We start from the raw sequence: 18,902 nt of genomic DNA, 5'->3' as shown, positions 1-18,902 counted from the left end.
CACAAATAGATTAACGTTTTGTTTTCGTCCTTTAAACTTTATGAATTAGTCACTTGTCATGGATGAGGTTGAGAACGAGGACTTTGTATTTACCTTAGAGATAGTTATGGCCAAATTTGAGGAAGAAATGACACCATATGCATTGGAAAACTTTTATAAATATTTACTAGATTCAAATAGCTAAATCATTTTAGGTTGAATAATAATTGTGTCTTTTATTTTTAAAAGTAGATGTTTCTTTGTATATGATTGTTGATGTTTCTTTGCTTTTATAATTGTCATTAGATGGCTGTTTCTTAATTTTTTTAGATAGATATTTCTCTGCTTATGGCTACGTATGTGTCTTTGCTTATGGTTGCATATGGATGATTGCAGAAAATCTACTTTAAAATGATTGATAAATTTGAACTGATCGAAGAGAAATTTGAAACAGTTGATGAATTGGATGAAGTGAAAGAGACGTGATCCAAGTGTAGCAACTAGAAAGTTATTCTTTGTTTAGCTAGTTGTATAGTAATGATATACCCATTTTTTAAACAATGTAGCTTCACCCCCTCTAACAAAATATAAAGTTTACGACAGATATTTCTTTTGTTAAACAAATAGATATTTTTTTATACTAAATAGATGATTCTTTTTGTATTACTTTTGGTAATGATAAATTCCTGTATCGACAGTGTTGCAAATTGTATAGAAAAGTTAAATGAATATCATGATTCCTTTCATTGCATTTTAGCATAATGGCAAATTTATAGTTACTTATGTAGGATAAGCTTTTTTTATTTTTCATTCACATGGCTTCTGTTAAAGTAACATCTATTTAGTATGGAAAAGGAACATCATGATGCTTGACAGAAGTAACATCCACTTAGATTTTTACAAAAATAATTAAGTACCTAACAGAAGTTACTTGTATTTATTCTTTACTACAGAGATGATTCAATTGATAGTGAATACAAGTATCACAAAAGAAAGAATGATAATGAATACAGATATCACAAAAGAAAGAAATAATTTTTTGTATTTATTCTTATGCTTGTTTAACAAAATTTAAAGAAGGAAAAAAAAGATAAAGAAAAGAACAAAAACAATATCTTTGCTTTTTCAAGAGCAATCAAAGTGCTTTGACAGCTTTCCTGTTACCCACTATTTGCTTTGTGCGGTTATTATACTTGAACTTTAGACTCTGACTTTAGACTCCAGAGTCCACATACGCAACATACTACTTAGTACTACTTAGTGATGAACTTATGAGGCAAGTGTTACTTCCATGATTAAATTTGTTATCTAGTGGTCAGGGTGTACGTAACAAATGAATAGCCATCTATGTCTATTATATATTAATTATAACTGATAAGTAACAACAATTGAATCAATAAGTACAATATGCGTTCAATTACTTCAAAGTTAATTTCCATCTAAAATGATGATTCATTTCAAAGAATTATCCATTTAGTTTAAAAAGAAACATCTATTTGTTTAACAAGAGAAACATCTGATGTAGATTTTTGTATATTGCACTCAGCTTTTCAGGATGCCCCTGCAAAGTGAAAGCAAAACAAAGCATTTATGGTCAACGTTTATGCAACATATTAATAGCCATCTATGTCTATTATATATTAACACGTGATAACTCGGAACACATATCTAGAACAATCCAATTCGCAGTGCAAAGAAACATTCTAATGCCTATCAGAAGCACCATCCACCTAAAAGTTTCGATAAAATCACCAACAACTTCATAATTTCAGCAATAGCAGTTCATATACCTGCAGTGAAACAAGATTTCTTAGGCTCACACGAAACTGATGTAAGGCAGGAAATGACGTATAAACGTCCAAAGACACAATCCTAGTAAACTATCTTGAAGCGAAAAATAATTTAGGAAAAAACATATGCAAACCAAGTTCAATGTTCACGCAGATGACAGAACAGTAAATATCATTGTACCCTTTTTTCCATCTTAATTGACTTTTTGGAAACACAATCCTGGTGCTTGTTGACAAGAAACAGGCCCAAATTCTTTAACAAAACCCTCATACAAATCAGAAGCAACATAAAAAAAGTCCTCAATTATTCATTGTGGTTGCTGCTATACAAAACCCCAATAAATTAATATCATATAAAATCCAAATCAGAAGCGACATCTATCCATTCCTTAATTATACACAAATCAGAAGCAACATCCAACTCGTGGGATCAATTCTACTAAAACCCTTCATCAATCCACACTTTTTATTCAACACTAACCAAGTATCATCTGTTATTCGCTATTCACCCATCTAAAAAAATTAAAGTGTAAGTTGGATTTGGTTTCAAAATAAATAATGGTAAAGGTAAAGATTAATAAATCATAACATGGCCATGGAAATGCTAAATCGAAATGTAGTTATTATAATAAAAAATCCTTTAAAGAACTCGGATAAAAACTAATCTCAAACTACGCATACGTTCAATTTGTAAAACTTACTTCAATGCTTATTATTTAATGTTTATTATTCCAAGTGGTTGTGCTACAAATATTGTTAAATTCTTCTAATTGTGTGAGATAATTGAATCTAAAGTTTGCTAAGAAGTACAAAACCATAACCTGAGCTAAAAGAACGGAAAAGAAAATAAAATTCTACATCATATGCTGTGAATAAAAAAACTCTTTTTATGTAATTGAAAGATAAGAATTATTGCTATTATCATTATTGTTATTTTCTAATTTTGCCGTTGTAATATAGTGGCTAATATTGTGATTCAGGAGGGTGCCGAAGAATTATAAGAGCCAAATCATGTTGTTTATAAAGTAAAAGATTCAGATTCAGCAATTAATTACAATTCCAACAATTAACTACCATTCAAATATATTCTATACAAAAGCCTCTAATTGGAATCACAAGGAAATTCTAGTCCCTTCATGTTTGCTTTCTCTGATGATGATGATATGCAAAAGTCATGCTTTCACTATTTTGTGAACTACTATAAAAAAAATAACAATTCAGTACTTTTTAAAACTTTCACCATTATGAAGATACAGGAATCGAGCATGATGAAATACGAAAATAGGGAACCAATAATAAAGAATCATCTTCTCTTGTAAAAACAAAAAAAACCTTTTAAGAAACACAAAAAAGTACAAGAAACAGTATAACAGCACCGTGTCCAAATCTTTTTACAAAAACCTGCACATGAAATCAGAAGCAACATTTAATAATACCTTAATTATACCCAAATCAAAGGCAACATCCAACAAGTATCATTCACGGTACTGAAATCTTACATCAATAAAAACAAGCTATTAAATACTTAACAATTTGCTATGTGAAGGGAGGTTTCGAGGCTGAAGCAGGGGACGTCCTATTGCGTTTGGCGGAGCAGAGCAGGGAAGCTTCAATGGCGCTGCCAACACCAACATGCAGCAGCAGCGGCGCACCTTCGATGAGAAGGAGAACCACCTTGTTCCTCGCACCTGGGTGGAATGATGTTGCCACGGCCAAGATTGGGGAAGCTCTGATTAATGCGCTAAGAAGCACGTCAAGGAGAGGGAGCGTCACGGCATTCTGAAGTGGTCTACGGAGGCCGGCTATTGCCTACACGTGGTGGACGGAGGCGCGGCGTCCGATGAAGGCGGAGGAGAAGATTGCACGATGAACTGGTGCGACCGTGGATGGTTTTCGACTTCTAATACGGTAAAACGGTGAAAGGAGAGTATAGGGTTTAGTTAGGATGAACTGTACCTGGGTGAATTTTTTGGATGTTGCTGTAGTGAGAGTGGGCTTCGGGGTCCAGCCCAAGAGGAGTTGGCAGGTTTTTGGCTGGTCCCCTCTTGGTTTCCTAGCATTATTGAAAAAAAAATAATTTTATGCAAATTTTCGTTTGTAAACTATAATCCAAACACACACTAAATTTTGAAAACTGGATCGATAATTAGATCATTCTAGACTTTTAGCTACTAATTTATTAGTTTATTGATTCAATTGTTTTAACTATAGTTTAATCAAAATAATCGTTTTATAATAAATAATAAATACATTAAAATATATTATAATCTAATATAAATTATAAAATATTATTCAAATTAAAAGTACTACATCAACTAAAATATTATGATCTTATCCAACTATAAATTTAAAAATTAAATAACAAAAATATTTAAATATAAAATATCAACATTCAAATTTATTATTAATCATCAAAATTTATAAAAAAATTTATGTATATTTATTTCACTTAAATCATCTTTAATTTCATTTTAATTATTGATCTCATCAAAACAGTCACAAGAAATAAAAGAATTTTATTAAATTAACTAGACGGGTACAAATTTTCAATCTTTTAATTAGTTCAATAAAGTTATGTTAGATATGATTCTTTGTTTGGTTATTGTGTTATTTCAACTATGATAGATTGGACAGTGGAGGGGTTGGACCATGATGAACATGAAGAAGAGGTTGGTGATTGGTGAATGAGGAGGTTTTAGAGTACGACGACTAGACGAAGACGAAAGATTTTAAGCGTGACGGACGACAACTGTGAGTATAACAGTCATGGCGGTGGTGATAGCTACCTGGCTAGGATTTCTTTTGACGGAAAAGTTCTGAACTATTAAATTGAATAGATGTAAAAATGAAGTTATGTAAAAGAGAAGGCCACGTGATGAATCTTGTCTTTTTTTAAATAAAATCCAAAATAACGTCGTTTTATAAAATCGATCGATTCTTAATTTGATCGACGACCGATTTAACGATTCAAAATTAATTTTTTGAAATGGTGATTTTTTTTGTTAGACCAGATTGCAAAAGCTTCTGATTTCTGATTGGACCGGTCTAACTGAATAATCCGATCTAATTTTTTACAACCAAGGTCCTGCTGATCCCTTGTTTCCATCCCAGTTAGGTTATCTTATTTTTAACATAGACAATATTTTATCCTAGAAAAGAAAAAATAAGGTATACTTTTTTGTTTTAAATTTATTAAAAAATTTAAAAATATTTTTATATTTTATTTTGTTTTAATTTTATTTTAAAAATTTTATTTATATCAAATATATTTTTAACAATTAAATTTTTAAAAAATATAGAGATAATTTAGTAATAATTTTATAAGGACAATTTTTAATACAAACAAATTAGAATAAAATTTTGTCATTAATTTTTAGTTGTCAAATATTATTGATAAATTGATCCTAAATTTTTCAAAAATTAATTGTCACAGGTACATTTGATAAAAATAAACAATTTCTAAAACAAAATTGAATTAAAATAAAATTTAAGAATATTTTTTTTTTAAATTTTTGACAAATTTAAAAAATAAAAATATACTTATTCTTCTCAAATGGTGATGATTAAGAATCTTAATTCATTATCTTAAGTATTCTCTTAATAGATAAAAATTTAAATATATATGTTATCTTTTAAAAATATCAAAAAATAAAAAATTTATTTTTTTATTTAAAAATTAAAAATGAATAAAATTTTTTAATCATTTTATATTCTTAAATTATTTATGAATAATGGTATAGAATTCGTATAGATTCCTATTTTTGACTAATAATTAATTAATAATATTTAAAATATTAATTAAAAATATAATAGTAAATTACTGAATTAAATATATTAAATTATTGATTAAAAATACCGTAAAAATAATAAATTATGCTAGTCTATATTTGAGTTTGTATTTCACTATATTTATAAGGATTTAGTTAATATGTATTTTAAAATATATGACAAATTTACGATGAATAAAAAAATTTAAATATTTTTTATTTAATAAATATAAAATAAATATTTTAAAAAATTAAATTTTTTATATTTTTAATAATTTTTTAATTTATAAATTTATTATGTGTCTTTAAAATACAAGAAAGACACACAATAATTAAAAATTTATTTGAAAAGTCTTAAAAATTTATTTTTTAAAATTTTTTACTTAACAAAAATAAAAATATTAATGTTTAGTGTAATTTTTAAAATTAAATAATAATTTTTTAAAATTTTATTTAAATACTTATAAAAAAGTCAATTTTTTTTAAAATCAACATTTTTAAAACACAATCTTATTTATAATGCCTTGCAGGCCAATCCGTCTGCGAGTGTGTAGTGTAAAAATCGGATTTGGAAAGAAATAGCACAATAGCCAATGTGGATTCTCACGTATATGTATGTATGTATCTACTCCCTTCACAGGTAACAGCACCGCCACCAAACAGAACCAACCAATCCCATTCTATTTTGTAAAATGCAAAAATAAGAAGAAAAGATATTTACAAAGAAAATGAAGGAAGGAGACACAGTTATACTGTCAATTGGGACACGCTAATACCACTCACTTCATTCTGATTCCTCCATATCAAAGTAAACTGCTCTAACAAACACACTCACTTGCATTCTCCCTCTATACGAAATAGCCACGTCATTTCCCCGCTTTATCCAACCACCGTGACTCACCTCTCTCCCTATCTTTCCTCGCATCTTCTTCTCTTTCACCTTCCAATTCCAAACACCACCTCTCCTTCTTATTCTTCTTCTTCTTCTTCTTCAAACTTGTGGTTTCTACTGTTCTAGAATGCCGGCGTGGTGGAGTAGAAAATCCTGCAAGAACAAACAGCAGAATCAGGGTGAGGTTGAAGATGAGGAAGAGACACGTGGCAGGCAGAAATTCAATCTGATAGGATCGCCGATTAGCATTATCAGCAGCAGGAAGAAAGGCAAGGACAAGAACAAGAACAACAAGAGCTTCGATGAGCTTATCGCCTCTCGCAACTCACCGAGGACAAGCAAGGAATTCGCCAGCGTCGACGGTAACGACAATAACAGAGACCGAGACAGAGGGCTTCCGTTGCCTCGCCCTACGGTTTCGCCCAATCACAGCTTCAACAACGATCAGGGCGTCGTCTTTGGATCTACTTCGCTATCTGGTTCCAGCGTCAGCTCCTCAACCTCTTACGAGGACCACCTTATATCTCCTCAATTCATTAACAACAGGTTTCCTTCCCCCTACGATTGACTCAATTCCTCTTTCCACTTTGTGGATTTTGTCCTTCTCTTTGTTCAGCTCAGTTTTCGTGTTTGATCGATTGATCGGCTTTTTTTAGGAGCCTTATATTGTAATCATTGATCTGATTCTCTGTAATTGCTTTATGAGCTTCAGTTATGGCTTATAGTTTTTCCCCACTTCCTTTTTCCGTTTGATCTACACGAAAAAGAAAAAGAAAAAGAGACTTTTTGCTCCGTCAAATAAGCAATTTTGTAAAAGGGATAAGAGGATAGATGGTGTGATTTATGACTCCCAATCTATTTTTACTTTGAGGGATCTTGATTATTGAACTATTTAGTTCCCTAAAAATTTTGTCAATTAATGATTATCTCGGGAAAAATCACAGTGAACATATATGTTAATTTTGAGGATCTAGTTAGTTAACTCTAGCCTTGTTGGCCATAATCCAACTATTTTTACATATATTATCTATACAACATCCATGCATCCTACTGTTTGACTGTTTCTAATGATTTATCATTATCGAAATGAATTCAGGGGTATATAGTCCTTAATGACTCTATAAGGAACAGAAATAACAAGATTCAGATATGCATTTTGCTGTGTCCTTCTCCAATCTAGTGTTAAACTAATCCATGTTTATTTCTTTCTTTATGCAGAGGACAAGGTGACATCAAATTCCATGTGAGGCCAAAGAGCCCAGGTGCCGGGTCAAGGGGGCCGACAAGCCCTACATCGCCACTTCATCAGAGGATTTTGAGTCTCGACTCTCCTACAGGCAAGCAAGACGATGGAAAAAGTGAATGTCACCCGTTGCCTCTTCCCCCTGGCTCTCCTACTAGTCCTTCCACCCTTTCCACCCCACGGGCAAATGGATCCTTAGAAAACAACGCCAGTAATCTGTCGAAGTGGAAGAAAGGAAAGCTTCTAGGAAGGGGAACTTTTGGGCATGTTTATCTTGGATTTAATAGGTAATTTTGGTTTTTTGCTTTCTGCTTTTTCTTCTGTTTTAGAAAACAGTTGATGTTGAAGGGATTTGCTACCTGAAAACAGATTTGTATCATATACAAGTTTTGCTCCATCAAATATTCTAAGGCTGAAACTGAACCTGCGGTCTGTGTCATCTGTGATTGCAATTTATGTCGATATATTTAGGTTATGAACTGAATATTTACTGAGGTGGTTGGCTATTGCAATGATCCGAGTTTGATACTGAAGTAATACTATGTTTACATAATTATGTCATCAACCTTCTTCCAGAATGTGTAATTTCAGCCTAATGTCCATATTTCGGGCAAATAACTGAAAATTTTCTATTATGCTTCCTATATTTCATAGTGAGAGTGGACAAATGTGTGCAATAAAGGAAGTCAGGGTTGTCTCTGATGATCCAACATCAAAAGAGTGCCTCAGACAACTTAATCAGGTAATTTTGCTGCTCTTTAACACATGCTATAGTTCAGTTAATTTGCTTTAAAATGTCATAGGTTATTTTAACAAACTCTATTCGTTTACAGGAGATAAACTTGCTTAATCAGCTTTCACATCCAAACATTGTTCAATACCATGGGAGTGAACTGGTATTGATAGCATTTTCCTAGTCTTGAATCGTTTGTACTTCATACCTTGTCAACACCTAATATAGCTGTGTGCACTCTGCATCTTTGCACACAGTAAATAGAACCTGACTAAGTAAAATACGTGCTAATTTTCAGGGTGAAGAAACACTATCAGTTTATTTGGAGTATGTTTCTGGTGGTTCTATCCATAAATTGCTACAGGAATATGGTTCATTTAAGGAGCCTGTCATTCAAAATTATACCAGGCAGATTGTATCTGGGCTTGCTTATTTGCATGCAAGAAATACAGTACACAGGTAATTTATTATTGCCACTCAGCTTATCACATTCCATGGATGCTTCTTTATTCTCCTTTTGAAATCATTCTCCCTGTTTCTTTTGTCAGAGATATCAAAGGAGCTAACATACTTGTTGATCCTAATGGTGAAATCAAGCTGGCAGACTTTGGAATGGCTAAACTTGTAAGTGCATATTATTCAACAAGCAACGGATTACTTCTAGGTCACTTTGAAAAGAATAGTTAAATGAAGAGTAAACTACAATTTCTATCCACAAAATTTCAAAACTGTTGACAAATTTAACCATGAATGAACAAAACTTGCTTTGTACCCACGAAAAATGGTCGTGACAAAAGTACTTAAATGTTAATTTCATTTTTGGTTAAATTTGTTAGCATTTTGAACTTTCGTGGGTAAAAATAGTAGTTTACTCATGTTTTGTAGGTACAAAGCTAGTTCTATTCATTTATGGATAGATTTGTTGGTTCCGAACTTCCATAAATAGAAATAGTAGTTACTTATAAATAAATGTATTTATGGTACAGAAAAAACATAACTGATCGAATTACAAGATATGAAATTAGTTAAGAATGGTTGCTAGAAAGTTGAGAATATATCTTTTGCTCAAGGTTAAAATTTGCAATTCTACTGATTCTTAGTGGCAGAGAGATATTACTGTGTCTGTCTTTCTCTATCAGATGCACATGCTCCCTTTGTCACACATTCAGGCACACCCATAGCACGGAGAAGACACGTGCACACACACACAACTCTTATTTGAGCAGGATGCGTTGCACTAACACAGACTCGAAACCCCCCACCCCCCTCCCCCTTCTTTTGCGCTCTTTCTTTCGTGTTTTTTTTTTTTTTTTTTTTTGTTAACCTTCTTGATTTCTTTATCTCCACTCAGTGTTATTCCAATTAGGACTGTATCGATAAGATCTTAGTTGTAGGAAGAAATGTGATTTAGAAATGTTAGGATTCTATATATATTTAAAATTTTAAATCCTTTACAATAGAATATCTCTAACTTCTCTTTCTGAACCAGATAAATTCTGCTGCCTCAGTACTTTCATTCAAAGGAAGTCCATACTGGATGGCACCTGAGGTGAAATGATTTCCCCCACTATTTTTTCCCCTTCAAATCTTGGAATTTATTCTCCTCTCTCTCACCATGCTTACTGTAGCTTGATGTTCTATTTCTTAGGTTGTAATGAATACCAATGGCTATGGTCTTCCAGTTGATATATGGAGCTTGGGATGCACAATTCTTGAAATGGCAACGTCGAAGCCTCCATGGAATCAATATGAAGGGGTGAGATTTTGGATATACCAGAAATAGTCTTCATTTGTATGATCTCGTTTGTTGTGTAATAAGTACTGAGAGCCACAATTGTTTTCGTGTCGACTTGAGCAGGTAGCTGCCATATTTAAAATTGGTAACAGCAAAGATATGCCTGAAATCCCTGAACATCTTTCAGATGATGCCAAAAGCTTCATTAAGCTATGTTTAAATAGGGACCCGTTAGCACGCCCAACAGCTCAAATGCTACTAGACCACCCCTTCATTCGTGACCAATCAGCAACAAAAGCTGTAAATGTTAGCATAACCAGAGATGCTTTCCCCCGCATGTTAGATGGAAGCCGGACTCCGCCGGTATGGCCTATGTATTCATTTATTTCCTTCGATATTCCATTCTCATTACTTTCTGTTGTGCTTGGAACTAACTTTCTCATTGTTTTTGGTTGCAGCCTGTTTTGGAGCATCAATCCAATAGAACAAGTATAACGTCACTTGATGGAGATCATGCAACGAAGACAGCTCGAGCAGCTTCTCACGCATTAAGGAGCCCAAGGTAAAAAAATCCCACCTGTTAATTTCAATTAAGGCATGAACTTGTGTGTCAGTATACGATGGCTTCATTTTTTTTTTGTGATTATAGCTTCATTATTTTCTTGTTATTTGGAGTTGACTTTCTTTTGTAATGCACTTATTCAGAGACAACGCAAGAACAATCACATCTTTGCCAGTGTCTCCCTCTTCAAGTCCATTGAGACAATATGGGACAGCACAAAAGAGCGGTTTCTTTTCTCCTCCTCATCCAACTTACACAATGATGGGGCAAAATAATTTCAATTTGAGTGACACGTCGCCATATTCTGTGAGATCAAATGCAGCATTCACTCTCGATCCTTGGCATGAAACGTCTCGATACAAAGCCCAAACACCACTTGGTGGATCTCCAAGAATGAGATTCATTTGAATTTTGATTGTAAATACGGTTAGCATTAAAATCTGAGAGTTTCCCCAGCATGCATGCCTTGTGAACTGTGCTTGGTTGGACTTCAATCCTGACTCCGAACTCTGAAGCACCGAAAGATGCTGCTGCCATGCTGGTCCATTCTTTATATGTGAGAACCAGACGACAAACGACTGGGGAAACCATGCTGCTTGTAACATTTTTCTTGATTATTGTAAATGTAGTGTGCTTACAATGTTTGTAGTGACGTTTACGATGTATATTGCTAGTTCATGGAAGAAGGAAAAGGAAAAAAAAAAGAAAAGAAAAATGGAAATTTTTGAAGCTCCACTCTCGTATATTACTATATTAATACTAACCTATAGCTAGAAAGATCAATCCAAAATGAGAGACGACTGAATTTATGACTTCAAAACAATTGCATCTTTACTGTAAGTGATAAAGTAACCCAGAAAGATTTCACATACACTCATTTAAGAGAAACATTAGGTGATTAATATTCAAGTAATAATAGGGAGTCAATTTTTATGAGTTAATATTAGACAGTTTTTTTTTTAATTATTTTATTTATATTAAATTTTATATTTTAAATTATAAATTTTTTATTTTATACTCTACGTTATAAATCTTAAATTTAAAAAAAATCTAGAATTAAAAAACAAAAGTTATCGAATATTTGATTAACTAAAAGTTTATTTTCGATATTCTTTTAAAGTTTTAATATTTTTTATTTTGTATTTGAATTAATATTAATTAATTTTTTAACTAAAAATATTGGTTCTTTAGTATTTTTTAAATAAAATAATAGTTTAAGAGATTTTATTTAGAATAATCTGTAAAATAATTTGCTACACATTAAAATTAAATTCTAAATTAATCTAAATAATACAAATTTGCAAATTTTTTCTTTTAACCCATGTTCTTATATTAAATAAATACTTTTAAAATTCTATTATTATTAAAAAATTGTTTGGGGATACCCTTGACTCGAGTCCTTGACGTTCCTGGGTTTTGGAGTGTAGGCAACAAGAAAGAAATAAATAGGGGTGTCAAAAATTTTTAGGAGGCGAAGATCCCTGCGGGGATTGCTTCGAATGGGGCTCCAATAGTGAGAAATTTTTTCCGTGGGGATAGGGATGGGGAGCGAAATTTCTCTGAGACAGGCGCGGGAAGTCGAGTGGGCCCGCCCCATTCCCGATGATTCCTCGAATTTTTGAACTTACTTAATAACCCTTAGTAATTTCACTCATTGAAAAATTCTAGCTCTATTGTTCAAGATTTTATTTTATGGACTATGATTTGCTATGTTATATTTCTGGACTTATAATCTTGGATAAGATATGTTTGTGTGTTTGTAATAATATTTTGTAGTTTGTTTTTTTTGTCATTTTTGATATTTTTTATTATAATTTCCATATGAATGTTAAATATAGGGAGATGGAGAATGGTGCCCCGCGGATAACGTGGAGAATGGGGCCCCGCAGGGAACGCGGAGAATGGGGATGGGGACAATTATTCCCACATGGCGAGAAACGGGGCGGGGACGGGGATTAATTCTGGGGGCAAAGAGATGGGGAGCAGGAGGCATCTCCCGCCCCCGCCCCCGCCCCGCCCCCACCACCCCCATTGACATCCCTGGAAATAAAGCAATTGCGGATCTTGGGTATTTTAAAGTGTTCATTCCCTAATTCACCAATTGCATGACAAAAGACATGATAGCTTCAATATTGGGATGGAGAAACTCTGCACTCTCTTTTGTCTTGCCTTCCTTCACTGGTAACTCCTTTCCAAATTTCAACTAGCAATGAAGCTTTCTACCAACATTGGACTGGACTTGGAAGATGGCAAGTTGGGCAAGAGGAGTGACAAGTCTCTTTGAACTAGAAGGCTACCTAAACCCCATAATCAACCCTTCTTTTCTTGCCTTGCCTATTGCCTTTCCTCTTGCAGCATAATTCTCGTTAACAAGTTTGTGCTTTCCAGTTATGACTTCAATGCTGGGGTATCCTTGATGTTTTACCAGGTCATCTATTTTGTTCCCTTTTAATCATTCTAATGCATGTTTGGTGATAGTGCCTTTTGACTTTTGTGTTATGTCTTGTGTGGTTGCAGAGTTTGATCTCAGTTATTGTTGTTTCTGTACTCAACCTTCTAGGATTCAACATGTTTGGTTAAAGTTTGGTTGCCAGTGAATGTTATGTTTCTAGGAATGCTCGTCACTAGCATGTTTAGGTATGCTGATTTTAATTATCTTAGCTGATATGATGCTTTATTTCTGTTTCTCATTGAGTCATTATAATATTTGGATCATTTTTTCAAATGGGATGGATACTTTTGACTGGTTTATTTTTCTCTTTATCATGTGACTTGTATTATGTGCAGTTTGAAGTACATTAATGTAGCTATGTAACAATATTGAAGAATGTTACTATTGTCATGACTGCCCTTGGTGAAACATATTTGTTCAAGAAGCACCACGACAGTAGAGTCTGGACTACTTTGTCTCTAATGGTATGTTAAACATCCTTTGACACTAGAGCCTTGTGATCCCTGGAATATTTTGTTTGCGCTATGCTGCTTTGCATATTTCTCGGTGGTTTGTGTATTTCAAATTTCAATCCTAATAATAAAGCCTTTTACTTTGTTGTGCCTATGTAATTGTCTCGCTTACATTAGGATACAAGGGCATACTTTGATTCCGAGTTTGCTATAACCAACTCTACCTAGTGAAAACAGAAAAAAGGCTTTATTGCTGTAGCTTGTAGGAAGGAAATGTTAGGATTTTGTATTATTCTTTTTTGAATGTACTTTATTTGGGGTATCATTACTCTTTTTCCATCCCTTTTGGTGCATTGAACATGAACATGGTTTATTCAGTGGTGTTTGTTTTCTATAAAACTGGCCTTATTTATTTTATAAACCATCACAAATTGTTCAATAAGATGACCTGATAGAGTTTCTGTATTTCCGTTGCAGATCCTTTCAGCAATAACTGGAGGGATTACTGATCTTTCTTTTCATGCTACTGGCTATGCTTGGCAGATACTCAACTGTTTCTTAACTGCATCATATTGTGTGAGTATAGACCTTTTGAGATTTGGGGGTAAGCTTTGGTTCAATGGGAGGCATAGTCTTGTGAATTGGTTGGTGGTCATGGGTTCTAATGGTAGAAGCTGCCCCTCCTGACACCTACAAGGATTCATTCCTTGTTTGCTAGAAAGTTCGTCCGCTGACTAGGGAGTTGCGATATCAAAGTTGACAAGTCAATATTAAATTCATTATCATTTGCCCCTGTCTTGCTAAAATCCATTTTCCCCCTCCGAATGATCACTGAACTTTCTTTTGTTTTATTCTGTCAGCATGGTTTTCTTCTTTCTAAAATGATCTGAATGTTTAGATACTTTTCTTTTCTTGTTATTAGTATTATATTTCACTGATATATGTTACTCTGGATGAAGTCAGTGAATCATTTTATTCAACTGAGACTTTACCACACTATTCACTTATTCTGATGAAAGTGGATGCAGCGCGCGTTGATGTTTCAGGTTTGTACTTAATGGAGGGCGCTTATTCCAAAGCGGAGGAAGATTAGTTGAATTTGATAATATGTGTATATTTGTAGATGAGCTCTAATTGTTTGCTTTTGGTAATGCTTAGTTGTTGATTAGTTGCTTATATTTTGTGCTGCAGCTGACCCTGCGAAGGGTCATAGACTTGGCAAAGCAGGTCACAAAACCAGGAAATTTGAATGAGTTTACAATGGTATTGTTGAACAACACCCTTTCTCTGCCTTTGGGGGTTTTCTTGATTATTGTTTTCAATGAGATGGACTATCTCTTAAGAACGTGAATTTTCTCCGCAATTTTTGAAATAAATATTATGTTGATAGCAGAAGCAAAAGCTACTCACTCTACTTTAATTGGCAGACCGCTTTTACGATTGCCTAGCTTTTGGTTAGTAATGACCTTTAGTGGATTTTTGGGTCTGGCAGTGAGCTTCTCATCCATGTGGCTTCTTCATCCCACAGGAGCAACAACTTACAGGTGTGATAAGAGGGAACTGTTCTGGCAGTTTCTCTCAACTATTACAGTTCCCTATCAACATCGAAATTGGAACATTATTCTACGCATATCCAACAACAATAACAAAGCCTTGTCCCACTAGGTGGGGTCGGCTACATGAATCAAACGACGCCATCGAGTTCTGTCATGTATCATGACTACAGCGATACCGTTTACATGTAGATCTCGTTTGACCACTTTATGGATGGTCTTCTTAGATCTTCCTCTGCCTTTCACCGCTTATCTATCCTCCATCTCATCCACCCTCCTGATTGAGTGCTTGATCGGTCTTCTTCTCACATGTTCAAACCACTTGAGACGCGATTCTACCATCTTTTTCATAATGGGTGCTACTCCAACTCTCTTCCTTATATCTTCGTTCTTTATTTTATCCAGTCGCGTATGACCGCTCATCCATCTCAACATCTTCATCTTTGCCACACTTAGCTTATATTCGTGCTCCCTTTTGGCCGCCTAACACTCTGTACCATAAAGCATAGCCGGTCTTATAGTAGTGCGATAGAATTTACCTTTAAGTTTTAAAGGTACTTTTTTGTCATATATAAAACCAGAAGCACTCTGCCATTTTGACCAACCTGCTTGGATCCTATGATTTACATGATGTTTAATCTCTTCATTATCTTGTATGATGCATCTAAGATACTTAAAACTTTTAATTTTTCGTAGGATGCTTTTTTCAATTTTCACCTCTATATTAGGGGTTTTCCTTCGCAGACCGAACTTACATCCCATATATTTCGTCTTGCTACGACTTATGCACAGACCATATACTTCTAGAGCTCCTCTCCATAAGTCCAACTTCTTATTTAGGTATTTCCTTGACTCTCCTATAAGAACGATATCATTAGCAAAAAGCATGCATCATGGCACAGACTCTTGGATGTGCTCTGTGAGTACTTCCAAGACTAATGTGAAAATGTATGGACTTAAGGAAGATCCCTGGTGTAATCATATACCAATAAAAAATTTCTCTGTCGCACTACCTTGAGTCTTCACACTTGTTGTGGCCCCATCATACATGTCTTTAATGGTATGAATATATGCGATTCTTACTCTCTTCTTTTCTAAAACCTTCCATAAGACCTCCCTTGATACCTTATCGTATGCTTTTTCCAAATCAATAAACATCATATGTAGATCCCTTTTATTACTACGATACCTCTCCATCATCCTTCTTAACAAGTATATTACTTCGGTGGTAGATCTGTCTGGCATAAAACAAAATTGGTTCTATGTTATTTGTGTTTTTTTGCTCAACCTCCGTTCTATCACCATTTTCCATAACTTCATGGTTTGACTCATGAGATTGATCCCTCTATAATTTTCGCAACTTTGTATATCCCTCTTATTCTTGTAGATAGATATCAAGATGCTCTTTCTCTACTTATCAAGCATCTTCTTTGACATTAAAATCTCATTAAAAATCTTGGTTAACCAATTGATACCTTTTTCTCCAAGACCCTTCTAAATTCCAATCGGGATATTATCAGGTCCTATCGCACTGCCATTTTTCATCTGCTTTAGAGCCTTTTTTACCTCAAAGTCTCGAATCCTTTGATAGTAGTCAAACTTTTTATCTTCTTCCCTTGTGCATAACCGACCAAGGTTTGAAAGAGTCTTATGCCTTTCATTAATCTTCTCCTCTTGAGCCAACACCTCTCTGTCTTTATCCTTTATGCACTTAACCTGATCCAAATCTCTCGTTCTTCTTTCACGGCTCTTTGTGATTCTATATATACCTTTTTCTCCTTCTTCGTGCCTAAAGACTGGTAGAAACCTTCATATGCCCTTGTTCTTACTTCACTGACAGCCACTTTTGTCTCTTTCTTAACCGCCTTATATTTTTTCCAATTATCTGCGTTGCGGCACAAAGACTACTCTTTAAAGCACTCCCTTTTTAACTTTATCTTTTCTTGTACACTGACATTCCACCACCAGGATTCTTTATCTCTTGGTCCTGTCCCTTTAGATTCATCAAAACTTTTTTTTTGTTGTTCTTCTGATAACTTCTACCATCTCCCTCCACATCTCCTCCGCGCTTCTATTCGCATCCCACTTTACCTCTTCTCCTACCTGTCTTAGGAAGCTCCTTTATTCCTCACTTTTCATTCGCCACCACCTCGTCCTTGGGTTCTTTGTATGATGTCTTTTCCTCAATTTTTGCTCAACACGAAAATCCATGACGAGCATCTTATGTTGTGTTGTTAAACTCTCTCCCGAAATAATTTTACAATTAATGCAAAATTTCTGGTCGACTCTCATCAATAAGAAGAAGTCGATTTGAGAGCTTATCATGCCACTCTTATAGGTTATAAGATGTTTGTCTCTCTTTTTAAAAATGTATTTGCGATGAGAAGGTCAAAGGTTGAGGAAAAGTCCAAAATAGTTTTACCATTGGCATTGATCATCCCGAAACCATGACCTCTGTGAATACTTCCATACCCAGTCACTTCTTTTCCAACATGGCCATTTAAATATTCCCCTAAAAAAATCTTATCTTCTGAAGGTATGTATTAGACCAAACTCTCTAGATTCTCCCAAAACATTATCTTGTGTTGTTTGTCCGAACCCACTTGCAGTGCATATGCGCTAATCACATGAAAAATACCTCCCTCCACCACAAGTTTGATAGAGATGATCCGATCTCCCACCCTCTTGACATTCACTACGTCCTTCTTCCACTGTTTATCCACAATAATACCCACATCATTCCTACTCTTCACCTTTCTTGTATACCAAAGTTTAAATCCGAAAGTATCCAACTCCCTAGCCTTCGTATCAACCCATTTTATTTCTTGTAGGCGCATAATGTTAATCTTTCTCCTTGTTATGGTGTCCACCACCTCCATGGATTTTCCTGTTAGGGTGCCTATGTTTCATGTCACAAATTTCAACCTTATATCGCCCTGACCTTTACATTTTACTTTGTGAACTAGCTTATTTACCCTCATTCGTTCACGAAAACGTAGGAACCCTTGCTCATTTAACACTACATCCAAACAGCGATGCAGCGACTCTTGCTCATTTTACACTGTACTCGAGCCATACAGCGCGTTGCTTTCAGGTAACGACCTAGCTTTAGTGCAATAATTGTCTTTGATTCATGTTATGAAGATTCGGCTAAGTTTTTTATGTTGGTTGTCGAAGACCTAACACAACCCTCCTATTTTATCCGGGTTTGGGACCGGTTATGTACCACAAGTGTAACATAGGCAGAGTTATTCTAGGCATATCCAACCACTGATTTTTTATCTGCAGCCTTGTTGGTTCAATGAATAAGATCCCACTTTTTGTAAGTGGAATTATTCTATTCAAAGCTGCTACTAGTTTGGAGAACTCTGTTAGCATTTTATTCGGTTAGTTCTTGCAATAGTGTCGTAGTGTTCGTGTATTAAATCTTGTTGCAAAGCTAAGTGTGACTTGTAGGCCTTCTGGCAGGAGTATTTTTCGCTAAAGCCAAAATGCGAGACAAAATTTGAACCTAAATGGCATTCAAAGAGTGCTTTACACTTGAAATGATCATCTCTACCTCAATTGGATTCAATTCTGTGGATGAAGGTGGAACAGTGAAGTTCAATGCAGTTCTGACTTCTGACAGGCATCTTTGAGAGATGGTATCATCTAAATTTCACGCCACTTAAACATGCAGCCTTGGGTGATTGGTTGTTGATTCTTGACTTCAAAAGTACCTAGGTTGACTGAGCATTTCTTTCA

The 18,902-nt window shown here is 34.4% G+C and overlaps 1 protein-coding gene and 1 pseudogene across 1 annotated transcript; both read left to right on the top strand.

Annotated features, from left to right (window-relative positions):
• Nucleotides 1-6,315: 6,315 nt before the first annotated feature.
• Nucleotides 6,316-11,434, top strand: LOC130968302 (mitogen-activated protein kinase kinase kinase 3-like). The gene is made up of 11 exons (XM_057893493.1): nucleotides 6,316-6,974; nucleotides 7,647-7,958; nucleotides 8,326-8,413; nucleotides 8,505-8,567; nucleotides 8,703-8,863; nucleotides 8,953-9,028; nucleotides 9,894-9,953; nucleotides 10,053-10,160; nucleotides 10,263-10,502; nucleotides 10,598-10,701; nucleotides 10,845-11,434. The coding sequence occupies exons 1-11, from the start codon at nucleotides 6,556-6,558 to the stop codon at nucleotides 11,107-11,109; spliced, it is 1,896 nt and encodes a 631-aa protein (XP_057749476.1). The 5' UTR covers nucleotides 6,316-6,555; the 3' UTR covers nucleotides 11,110-11,434.
• Nucleotides 11,435-12,602: 1,168 nt separating this feature from the next.
• On the top strand, nucleotides 12,603-18,667 carry LOC130966831 (GDP-mannose transporter GONST1-like; annotated as a pseudogene).
• The last annotated feature ends 235 nt before the right edge of the window (nucleotides 18,668-18,902 follow it).

The sequence above is a fragment of the Arachis stenosperma genome, chromosome 3 (genome assembly GCF_014773155.1).
Source record: "Arachis stenosperma cultivar V10309 chromosome 3, arast.V10309.gnm1.PFL2, whole genome shotgun sequence".
NCBI classification, from domain to species: domain Eukaryota; kingdom Viridiplantae; phylum Streptophyta; class Magnoliopsida; order Fabales; family Fabaceae; genus Arachis; species Arachis stenosperma.
Note: the sequence above shows the minus strand (reverse complement) of the source record. Positions and strands in the feature narration are given on the sequence as shown.